This window comes from Salmo salar, chromosome ssa12, assembly GCF_905237065.1.
Source record: "Salmo salar chromosome ssa12, Ssal_v3.1, whole genome shotgun sequence".
Classification (NCBI taxonomy): Eukaryota; Metazoa; Chordata; class Actinopteri; order Salmoniformes; family Salmonidae; genus Salmo; species Salmo salar.
In genome coordinates this window covers 78,457,095-78,469,242 of record NC_059453.1, presented here as the reverse complement: position 1 = coordinate 78,469,242, position 12,148 = coordinate 78,457,095, and the positions used below count along the sequence as shown (strand labels likewise).

General features: G+C 40.9%; 1 protein-coding gene across 2 annotated transcripts; it reads right to left on the bottom strand.

The window, feature by feature from the left end:
- Nucleotides 1–661: 661 nt before the first annotated feature.
- LOC106565797 (opioid growth factor receptor-like) lies at nucleotides 662–10,617 on the bottom strand. 2 transcript variants are annotated; one of them, XM_045691792.1, is made up of 8 exons: nucleotides 10,280–10,617; nucleotides 8,840–8,866; nucleotides 6,425–6,445; nucleotides 4,292–4,299; nucleotides 4,072–4,150; nucleotides 3,895–3,961; nucleotides 3,549–3,697; nucleotides 662–3,396 (listed from the first exon to the last, which is right to left on the bottom strand). In XM_045691792.1, the coding sequence occupies exons 1-8, from the start codon at nucleotides 10,501–10,503 to the stop codon at nucleotides 3,123–3,125; spliced, it is 849 nt and encodes a 282-aa protein (XP_045547748.1). In that variant the 5' UTR covers nucleotides 10,504–10,617; the 3' UTR covers nucleotides 662–3,122. The 2 variants fall into 2 exon arrangements, with proteins under 2 accessions (XP_045547748.1, XP_045547749.1); XM_045691793.1 differs by having other exon boundaries at nucleotides 4,120–4,150.
- Nucleotides 10,618–12,148: the final 1,531 nt, after the last annotated feature.

Sequence of the window (12,148 nt, the reverse complement as noted above, 5' to 3'; positions counted from 1 at the left end):
TGCTGAGTGATATGGGTTTGGTACGCTATCCTTGATACAATGAAAATAGTTCAGAAAAATAGAATAATGAAGTAATCTTAATGCAACATCTGTTTGAGTGCGAACCCATTACACCTTTTTGTTGATATGGGTTTGGTCAAATGACTCACTGGAGTCATGTAAGCCTAGCTATTTGTAAAGTGAAACATACCTAACAGTTGTAACTATTTTACCAGACTTGATCTGGTTTTGTCCTATTTTCCCCCTCACTTAAATTATAGGCCTAACATTTTCAGAAAATAAAAGTATGCCTTTGATGGGCCATATTGTAGGCCTACAACCTACATGATTATTGCTCTGTGTTGAACATCAGCTCCATCTATAGGCCTAACCTACTTTTCAACATAAAAGTGAAAAGATGTCATTATGGCAGTATATTCAAAAGAATTTGAGTGAGTCCACACTTTCACCGGGGTACACATCCAGCCGCCTTCTCCCACTATAAGTATGTAATGATAACACATTCTGGTGTTGTTTCCCCTACGTCATTCTGTTGACATGGACTGCAGAGACATTAAACAGAGGTGTACATGATACAAGAGTTAACCTTAGTCCTAAATTCAGAAGGCCTACAAATACTGTAGTAGGCAGAGGGATCATGACAGAGACAGGAGAAGGGACAGGTCCTGGAGCAGAGACCGGGACCGAAACGGGGAGAGGGATAGAGAGAGGGACAAAGACAGAGACCACCGGGACAGGAGTAAGAGCAAAGAAAAGATAGAAGAGAAAAAATAAATAAACAAATCTGATGTCCCGGATAGTGATAAACCTGCAAAGGTGGAAAGTAATTAAAACACATCATAATGTCTTACTTTTGAGGACCACTTTTCTCTGTAGTAACTCAATCACCCTGTGACTTTCAACTGTAAATGAAAATAGATGTTATTGGGAATGATTTTCAACATGACAAAGGATCTTATGGAAAATGCTCTTTTAGCTCTTGTAGAGGTCTAACCATTTTTTTATTCCTTTTTTCCCCTATTTTTTTATTCCTTTTGCCACATCATATTTTATGAATTTGTCACATTTGAAGAAACTCATTTTGAGGTCATTTAAATTCAACTGACTTTATGATACCATGTAATTTATATATTACGTGTACCTTTCTTCTGTCAAAGTACCTTCATACAGTACAAGAATCACATGAAAGTAACTGATTAACTCCCTTCCTTGTAATGTAGATATGAATGTATTTGTGTATATACTTGTATGTTTTTAATCAAATGTTTCTAAGTAGAGAAATTATAGGCCATATATCTGGAATGGATAAGTTGAGAATTGAGCAAACACCTTGATTGTTATAGCCTGAAGTCATTGAACAGTATGTATGAATGGTTGAATCTATAGTATTGTTAATTACAGTTGACAATTGAAACATGTCCTGATTTTGATTCAACTTGGCCAATTAAACCTACTTTGACTACATTTCTCTTTGTCAGTAATGGGTAGTGTCTTTTGATCGCTTCTTTATTTCTTTTGAGTTGCATGTAAATCTATGTCAGGGTGAACCGCCTTGTTGTGAAGAGCAGCCAGGTAGCAAGCCATTTCAACATGTGTGAATCAGAAGGTCAAGATTTAGTGGGATTTTATTTTATTTGACTATTTAAAATACACCCGGCAACACATAAGTATACCAAACACTGTCATGGATATAAGCATAACAAAGTCAATGAACTTCAGTCTTGTAACCAAAGGCAGTTGTAATGTAGTCATGTAAACAGACAAACAAAAGCAATGTAGATTGGACATGAGACTTCTATGATTGACTTAGAGAATAGTGAACAGAGAAGAGTACATTTATACCTATTACATTTTCCTAAATATTTTTAGAGGATGCCAGTATAATTCCTCCTAAATATTGAGAACAGGAAGGTGTCGGACTTACACCTCACCTAATAAAAGCTCAAAAGATACTTATTAATTCAAATCATTATACATGCAAAATGTAATCACAAGTCTAAAAAAGCAGGTGTGTAATTTTAAGGCTAGTAGAATATTTTAAGCAGTAGAAGTATGATATCGCTTCCAAAGGCAAGCAAGAATGATTATCAAAAACAATGACTGACCACCAGATCACACAGTCCTACCAGTCTAGTCATTTAAAAAATAAATATTGAATGGTTAAGATAGTTTTTTTTTGTACCCACACGATAAGTATACATAATAGATGACACTTCATAATGTCCTATTCCTTGTTTAATACTTGTTTAATATCCATTTATTTGCCATTTTTCCCTCCACCTTTTTATCTAGTATCTGGTTTCTCCACTGTCTCAATTTAGCTGTACAGAATTTGTATGAATACTCCTCTTCTGAGCATGTTCACTGTTACATAAAACCCGGCCTTTGCCTGTTAAATATCCACATAACCTGTCTTCTCTTGGGTAGCAATGGGAGTCTTATTTGGTGTTTTACTGTTTTATTTTTTACGCTTTTTGGATGGGCAGTTTCCTGGAATCGGCATTGGCTTTGGACGGGTTTTGGACTTAATCCGGCTCGGGGATACCTCTTTAGGAGATGGCCCTGTGGCTGGACCCTCATTGGTCATAACCTGGCTCGGGGAGTCCTCTTTAGGATGCGTCTCTGTGGCTGGACCCTCATTGGTCATAACCTGGCTCCGGGATTCCTCTTTAGGAGGTGGCCCTGTGGCTGGACCCTCATTGGTCATAACCTGGCTCGGGGAGTCCTCTTTAGGAGGTGGGCTAGTGGCTGGACCCTCATTGGTCATAACCTGGCTCGGGGATTCCTCTTTAGGAGGTGGCCCTGTGGCTGGACCCTTATTGGTCATAACCTGGCCCTCTGAATCTATACGACGTCTAATCCCTGTTGTTTTATCTCCCTGAATATTTTGCACATCTTTGGTGGGGAGGCGATTCTTTTCATTTCCATGGGCAGTATTAGAGTGCCTTGTAGAACCAGTAGCTCCATACTGCTTTCAAGCATTGACACAAGTCATTTCTGATTTACCTTCATCTGGGGTATCTTTGCGAGGAACAGATATATCATTACTGTCATCTGAGTAGTCACAATGCTGGGACGGGCCTGCCATTAGTTGAATATTATTTGAGACTGCTTCTCTGTTTTTAGAAAATATTCTGGATTTTCTTAGGGCACCACACAAACTCATGTTTGGGCTCATAGTTCTTATAGGCATAGTTAACTAATTCCCTGCGTTGTTGCTTATCACGAACAGCGAATATGAAGTAGTTGAGCACACTCTCTTTCACATTGTACAGGTTGCCTTTGACAAGAGTTTCCTCCAAGAAGAAGTGGACCAGTGGGGCCTGGTAGTGGGGGAACCCCAGAGTGACCAGGCACTTCAGGATACGGGTGATGCGCAGGTTGTTGTGTGTATGTCTACCATAAACAAAACACAAGACCAACAAAAATACAAGGGTACTGTTAATCTCAGCACTGTTATTCACAGAAGGTTCCTTTTAAAACTGAAATCATAGTATTGGAAGGACAATAAAATAATAGTTAAATGACCAAATGAAGAACTTGCTAACCTGTCCATGTTGTCAAATCTGTTGCGCCAATTATTAGCACGTTGCACTTCCCCTGTTGTGTCATTTGACAGCTGGATGCCGTAGAAGTCCAGCATGAGCTTGTACGACTTGACCAGCCTCTTCTTTGCAGTTTCATCTTCAAGAAAAGCCTCAGAAGGAACCGGATTGTCAGTCAGGACACAATGGACACATTGTGAACACATTGTGGACACAATATGGACACAATATATTTTCATTCATTTCTATGCCCCCAGTCAATAGATATGACTTATGTAAATGGAGTATGTAGCGAATACTTTCTTTCCTCAAAGAAACTACTATATTTTTTGCCTATGCAATAAAGTACCTCAATTTCCTTCTTGGTGAGTTCCTTGGCTTGATTATTCATTCCTCGTTCTTGAAGAGGGAACAACCTAAATAAAATGTTTGTTTAAAAAATACATGTTTTAATGAATTGAATTATTTAAAAGAACAAATTATTTAAAAGTTATTAAAATCCCATATAAATGTTAAGGAAACTGACCATTGTATGTATGAGTAAACTCTTTCCAGTTTTGAATAATCCTCATACCAGTTATTGTGAAAGTCCTCAATGTAGATACCTTATCAGAGAAAAGGTTACAGTTACAAATGCCCATGTCTTGGAGTCTTGTCAAATCTACACAGCATTCAATAAACAGTATAGATTACCATCAGGGGAGGAGGCCCTCTCTCCAAGGTAGAACTGTAAATTAGGCATGTACCTATCATCCTGAAAAGAAGATGCAATGCAAATTCAGAAAAAGTGACATTTCTTAGTTAGATGCCTGTATTTCAACAGTACAGGATTAACATCAGAGAAATTGTCCTGTCAAATGATGACCCAAATTATACTGATTCTCAATGTATTACTTAAAGGCCTAACGCAGCAGTTTTGATTTCAATATAAAGTTATTTCTGGGTAACAACTAAGTACCTTACTGTGATTTTTAAATCCAATTAAAATGGTAAAAAATAAACAAAAATAGCTTCTTAGCAAGAGTAATTTCTCAAGCAAGAATTTTGCTAGGACTGTCTAGGAGAGGTCTGGGTGGGAGGGGAAAACTGAAAACTAGCTGTGATGTCACCAGGCAGGCCAAAACTCCATCCCACCAAAACAGGCTGAAATTTTATTAAAAACAATTAGAACACTAATAGGGCATTATCATCATTTTCACAATTTCACAGTATTATTCCAAACTCAGTGTGGAAATATACACTGCTCAAAAAAATAAAGGGAACACTAAAATAACACATCCTAGATCTGAATGAATGAAATAATCTTATTAAATACTTTTATCTTTACATAGTTGAATGTGCTGACAACAAAATCACACAAAAATAATCAATGGAAATCCAATTTATCAACCCATGGAGGTCTGGATTTGGAGTCACACTCAAAATTAAAGTGGAAAACCACACTACAGGCTGATCCAACTTTGATGTAATGCCATTAAAACAAGTCAAAATGAGGCTCAGTAGTGTGTGTGGCCTCCACGTGCCTGTATGACCTCCCTACAACGCCTGGGCATGCTCCTGATGAGGTGGCGGATGGTCTCCTGAGGGATCTCCTCCCAGACCTGGACTAAAGCATCCGCCAACTCCTGGACAGTCTGTGGTGCAACGTGGCGTTGGTGGATGGAGCGAGACATGATGTCCCAGATGTGCTCAATTGGATTCAGGTCTGGGGAACGGGCGGGCCAGTCCATAGCATCAATGCCTTCCTCTTGCAGGAACTGCTGACACACTCCAGCCACATGAGGTCTAGCATTGTCTTGCATTAGGAGGAACCCAGGGCCATCTGCACCAGCATATGGTCTCACAAGGGGTCTGAGGATCTCATCTCGGTACCTAATGGCAGTCAGGCTACCTCTGGCGAGCACATGGAGGGCTGTGCGGCCCCCCCAAAGAAATGCCACCCCACACCATGACTGACCCACCGCCAAACCGGTCATGCTGGAGGATGTTGCAGGCAGCAGAACGTTCTCCACGGCGTCTCCAGACTGTCACGTCTGTCACATGTGCTCAGTGTGAACCTGCTTTCATCTGTGAAGAGCACAGGGCGCCAGTGGCGAATTTGCCAATCTTGGTGTTCTCTGGCAAATGCCAAACGTCCTGCACGGTGTTGGGCTGTAAGCACAACCCCCACCTGTGGACGTCGGGCCCTCATACCACCCTCATGGAGTCTGTTTCTGACCGTTTGAGCAGACACATGCACATTTGTGGCCTGCTGGAGGTCATTTTGCAGGGCTCTGGCAGTGCTCCTCCTTGCACAAAGGCGGAGGTAGCTGTCCTGCTGCTGGGTTATTGCCCTCCTATGGCCTCCTCCACGTCTCCTGATGTACTGGCCTGTCTCCTGGTAGCGCCTCCATGCTCTGGACACTACGCTGACAGACACAGCAAACCTTCTTGCCACAGCTCGCATTGATGTGCTATCCTGGATGAGCTGCACTACCTGAGCCACTTGTGTGGGTTGTAGACTCTCATGCTACCACTAGAGTGAAAGCACCGCCAGCATTCAAAAGTGACCAAAACATCAGCCAGGAAGCATAGGAACTGAGAAGTGGTCTGTGGTTACCACCTGCAGAACCACTCCTTTATTGGGGGTGTCTTGCTAATTGCCTATAATTTCCACCTGTTGTCTATTCCATTTGCACAACAGCATGTGAAATTTATTGTCAATCAGTGTCGCTTCCTAAGTGGACAGTTTGATTTCACAGAAGTGTGATTGACTTGGAGTTACATTGTGTTGTTTAAGTGTTCCCTTTATTTTTTTGAGCAGTATATATAAAACCCAGGATTTTTTTAAATATTTTTTTTACAGCACTGGGCCTTTAAAGAAATAAGAAGATGCTTACTTGTTGTTGCCCGCATAGATCCTGAGAAAATACGAGAACAAAAATTAAACAAAGGATTAACTGGAGGACTACATAAATGGCATACATGTGTGAGATTTTGTGAAGAGAATGATGACTTATTGGATAATCACATCTGTACTTGCTGCATTCCTGAAACTGTTAAACCTGTATGACTGAAAACACATGCACATTCAGGAAATTGCAGATACTGGAAACACTTGACCTGAACAATACGGATAGGGCCATGTGTCTGAGAACAATATGTAAAGTGAAACAAAAACTTGGAAGGAAACTCTTTCACTAGCTTCATAGCCTGGCTACCATTCTACCACTGACAAAATCTTACTCTACCAGACTTTATGAGCCATATCCATTAATGTGCTCTATTTACAGTGCATTCAGAAAGTATTCAGACCCCTTTACTTTTTCCACATTTTGTTACGTTGTAGCCTTATTCTAAAATTGATTAAATAGTCCCCCCACCTCATCAATCTACACACAATACAGCGTAATGAGTGGCCCAGCTTTGGCTGGGCCACTCAAGGACATTCAGAGACTTGTCCCGAAGCCACTCCTGCATTGTCTTGGCTGTGTACTTAGGGCCGTTGTCCTGTTGGAAGGTGAACCTTTGCCCCAGTCTGAGGTCCTGAGTGCTCTGGAGCAGGTTTTCATGAAGGATCTCTCTGTACTTTGCTCCGTTCATCTTTCCCTCAATCCTGACTGACTAGTCTCCCAGTCCCTGCCGCTGAAAAACATCTCCACAGCATGATGCTGCCACCACCATGCTCCACCGTAGGGATGGTATTGACCAGGTGATGAGCGGTGCCTGGTTTCCTCCAGACATGACGCTTGGCATTCAGGCCAAAGAGTTCAATCTTGGTTTCATCAGACCAAAGAATCTTATTTCTCATGGTCTGAGTTTCCTTTAGGTGCATTTTGGCAAAACTCCAAGTGGGCTGTCATGTGCCTTTTACGGAGGAGTGGCTTCCGTCTGGCCACTCTACCATAAAAGCCTGATTGGTGGAGTGCTGGAGAGATGGTTGTCCTTCTGGAAGGTTCTCCCATCTCCACAGAGGAACTCTGGAGCTCTGTCAGAGTGACCATCGGGTTCTTGGTCACCTCCCTGACCAAGGCCCTTCTCCCCCGATTTCTCAGTTTGGCCTGACGGACAGCTTTAGGAAAAGTCTAGGTGGTTCCAAACTTCTTCCATTTAAGAATGATGGAGGCCACTTTGTTCTTGTGGACCTTCAATGCTACCCTTCCCCAGATCTGTGCCTCGACACAATCCTGTCTCGGAGCTCTACGGACAATTCCTTCCACCTCATGGCTTGGTTTTTGCTCTGACATGCACTGTCAACTGTGGGACCTTATATAGACAGGTATGTGCCTTTCCAAATCATGTCCAATCAATTGAATTTACCACAGGTGGACTCCAATCAAGTTGTAGAAACATCTCAAGGATGATCAATGGAAAGAGGATGCACCTGAGCTCAATTTCGAGTCTCATAGCAAAGGGTCTGTATACTTATGTAAATAAATATTTTTTGTGTTTTTATAAATTTCCAAAATGTTCTAAAAAACTGTTTTTGCTTTGTCATTATGGGGTATTGTGTGTAGATTGATGAGGAAAAAGTTCATGCAATCCATTTTAGAATAAGGCTCTCACGTCACCCCGCTCCTCCGCTCTCTCCACTGGCTTCCAGTTGAAGCTCGCATCCGCTACAAGACCATGGTGATTGCCTACGGAGCTGTGAAGGGAACGGCACCTCCATACCTTCAGGCTCTGATCAGGCCCTACACCCAAACAAGGGCACTGCGTTCATCCACCACTGGCCTGCTGGCCCCCCTACCTCTGAGGAAGCACAGTTCCCGCTCAGCCCAGTCAAAACTGTTCGCTGCTCTGGCACCCCAATGGTGGAACAAGCTCCCTCACGACGCCAGGACAGCGGAGTCAATCACCACCTTCCGGAGACACCTGAAACCCCACCTCTTTAAGGAATACCTAGGATAGGATAAAGTAATCCTTCTAACCCCCCCCTTAAAAGATTTAGATGCACTATTGTAAAGTGGTTGTTCCACTGGATATCATAAGGTGAATGCACCATTTTGTAAGTCGCTCTGGATAAGAGCGTCTGCTAAATGACTTAAATGTAATGTAAATGTAATAAAATGTAGAAAAAGTCAAGGGGTCTGAATACCTTCCAAATGCACTTCTATATCTGAAGTTATGAAAGAGGTTATTCAGTATCCCTTTCTAATTATTTAATAAAACTCCCTAACACGTGACATGCAATGTTGCCATACAAGTGCATCGTTTATTAAATAGCATCTAATAATGGTTAAATATTGATTGTTGTCCCACAATAAACCTGTTTCTCAGTGTAGTAGCTACTATAGAAATGAAAAAAGACTTACTCGTTGCCTTGTTGACGGACCGGTGTACTGAGGAAATACAACAGGGAAAATGGTAAGCAATGTGAAGTGGTACAAAGGACAGTAATGATTGATTGATAATCTACAGAAGTCTGAAAATGCTCTGCAGGCTTGGGCCTATGAGAGTGCATGTGAGCTGGAGCCTTGAGCACTTTGTGGACATTGCGTATACTGGCTTCTTAATCCCTACGATGTGTATCAAGGATGTGTATCAAAGTTGTGTATTGGAAGTATAAGCTGTATCAATTTATAAGGCTGATGGAACAGCTTAGAATGTTTTGCTTAAAATGTTTATAAACTATTATTTTCTCACATTTTAAGTGCAGCAATGCACCCAGGCAGTAGGCCTACTAGCAAATTTTCCAAAATACAAATAGCAGGAAAACACAGTTCTAAAATGCTGGTTGTTTCATGGTGGTTTCATGGACAGAGATGGAAATATCCATTAGAAATTTAGAAAGAGGGGAGATCTAAAGATGCAACAACTATCGTGGGTTGCTAATATGATTAGTATAATGCCTTTGGCTGCTAGACAATGAAAGAAAGTTTCTATGGAGGGATTTTGGCTATAGGCTACTTTGAAATAAGGTAAGACATGCCTCCAGGGTTGTAGTGCTGCAGGAGCGCAGGGGAGGGGCACTGCCTCACTTTTTTCAATTTGAGAATACACTGAGCTGCTAAAACTATTTTGGAAAATTCATATTGATCAAATCAAATGTTATTTGTCACGTGTGCCAAATACAACAAGTGTAGACCTTACAGTGAAATGCTTACTTACAAGCCCTTAACCAACAATGCATTTTTTAAGAAAATATAGCTAAGATAATATTTACTAAATAAATGAAAGTTTAAAAAAAGTAACACAATAAAATAACAATAACAAGGCTATATAGGGGTACCGGTACCGAGTCAATGTGGGGGCACTACACCACTGTATGCCTCATAATATAAGGTAAACTGTCCAGGTTTCAAACAATTATGGAACAGGAAAAATATAGCAACGCTAATAATCGGCCTAACCGTTTTCTGGTAGATGGAAAGGCTTTTCCAAAAACCTTCTTATTTAAATGTTAACTAGCTACAAAGTAACCTACCTGGCAGAATGATATGATTATTTGCATCAATCCAGTGCTCATTTGTTTTGAAAACTCCATCTCATGTGCACAACAGAAACCTGTGAATAACCTCCTATCAGCCTAATTACTCAACAACTTATAATGCTTATACATGTTAAAAAAAACGAGAAAATGCAAATGTTTTTATTCATATTTATTTTTATATTGACTCTCGTTAATCCTAGCTGTATTTTATGGTGCTAATAAGACTATTATATCATCAGCAGTCAATAAAACTTTTAAAACCGATCTGCTCACCTGAAACCATAGAAAAAGGAAATGATTGTCAGCGGCTCTGAATACGTACATGTTTTGGACTTCTTTCACAACTAGTTTCTTTGCTTGGAGGATCATCCAATGTCGAGTCGTACTCGCTGTAGAACTCGTCGGTATCTTCAACAGTATATGACCTGAGAACCGGAGCCTCCACTCCTTTACTGAGAAGGGATTCTGGACTCTCCACTTCACTGAGAGGGGATTCTGGACTCTCTTCTTCACTGACAAGGGTTTCTGAACTCCCCACTTCTCCATTAAGGGATTCTACGCCAAGATAATTTGCGCCCTGCCAAAAAAATGGAAACACCAATCTCCAGGTTATGCAGGTGAGAATTGGAACCAGGCAAAGGGGGGCTATAATAAAACACCTGTCACGTCCTGGCCAGTATAAAGGTTAATGAGTATTGTAGTTTGGTCAGGACGTGGCAGAGGGTATTCGTTTTATGTGGTTCGGGGTGGTGTGTTTTGTTGAAGGGGCATTTGGTTTAAGTATTCCGGGGTTTTTGGGCACTATTTGGTTTTCAGGTATTCTATGTTTAATCTAGTATGTCTGTTTCTATGTTTGGTTAATTGGGGTTGGGACTCTCAGTTGAAGGCAGGTGTTGTCTATCTGCCTTTGATTGAGAGTCCCATATATTAGGGTGTGTTTGTTTGTTATTTGTGGGTGATTGTTCTGTGTTGAGCCTTATGCTTTGCCAGACTGTTGGTTGTTGTTGTTGTTGTTGTTGTTGTTGTTGTTGTTGTTGTTGTTGTTCGTTCGTTCGTTCGTTCTAGTGTTTGTTATTTTGGTATTCATTTTGAAAATAAATAAACGTCAAGATGAGCCTGCACTTACCTGCTGCGTTTTGGTCCTCTTTCACCGACGACAACCGTGACAACACCACTGTTCAATCCCGAGACACATCCTAGTTGTCGTCTCTGTTTAGCAAATCATTTACTACTGCTCGCAGCCAATGAGATAATGTAGACCCTAGGCTGTAGCCTATTCAAAATGATCTAAAGGTTGACAAAGATTAGTTTTATGATTAAGGAAATCAAGAGAGCCACCACGATATCTTGTATTCAGATTCAAATAATATATCTACAGTTTTACTTTTGTTTCTTCTATCTATGTCATAGCCCAGCGGTTCTCAACTGGTTTTGCCTGGGGACACAAAATTGACAATGACAATTGAGTCACGACCAAATATTATGGACTGTTTACATTTTGTAATGTTGTATTGCAGCTTCCGTCTTGGTCAGGCTTCACTTGCAAAATAGACTCTGTCTCAATGGGCTACTATTATGGTATTAAAGAAAGTCATTACACAGACATATTAGCCGAGAAAACATTTATTATCAATTCAAGAGAATAAGCCATTTAATTAGGCAACCAGTTCAGGAGTATGTGTAATAAATGATCAGACTCAGAACATGGCATCAAAACCAGTCCAATAATGTTAATGAACAGTAACACATACCAGTGTTTAAAATAGAAGAAAACAAATCAAATAAAATGTATTTATAAAGCCCTTCTTACATCAGCTGATGTCTCAAAGTGCTGTACAGAAACCCAGCCTAAAACCCCGAACAGCAAGCAATGCAGGTGTAGAAGCACGGTGGCTAGGAAAAACTCCCTAGAAAGTCCAGAACCTAGGAAGAAACCTAGAGAGGAACCAGGCTATGAGGGGTGGCCAGTCCTCTTCTGGCTGTGCCAGGTGGAGATTATAACAGAACATGGCCAAGATGTTCAAATGTTCATAGATGACCAGCAGGGTCAAATAATAATAATCACATGTGGTTGTCGAGGGTGCAACAGGTCAGCACCTCAGGAGTAACTGTCAGTTGGCTTTTCATAGCCGATTATTCAGAGTATCTTTACTGCTCCTGCTGTCTCTAGAGAGTTGAAAACAGCAGGTCT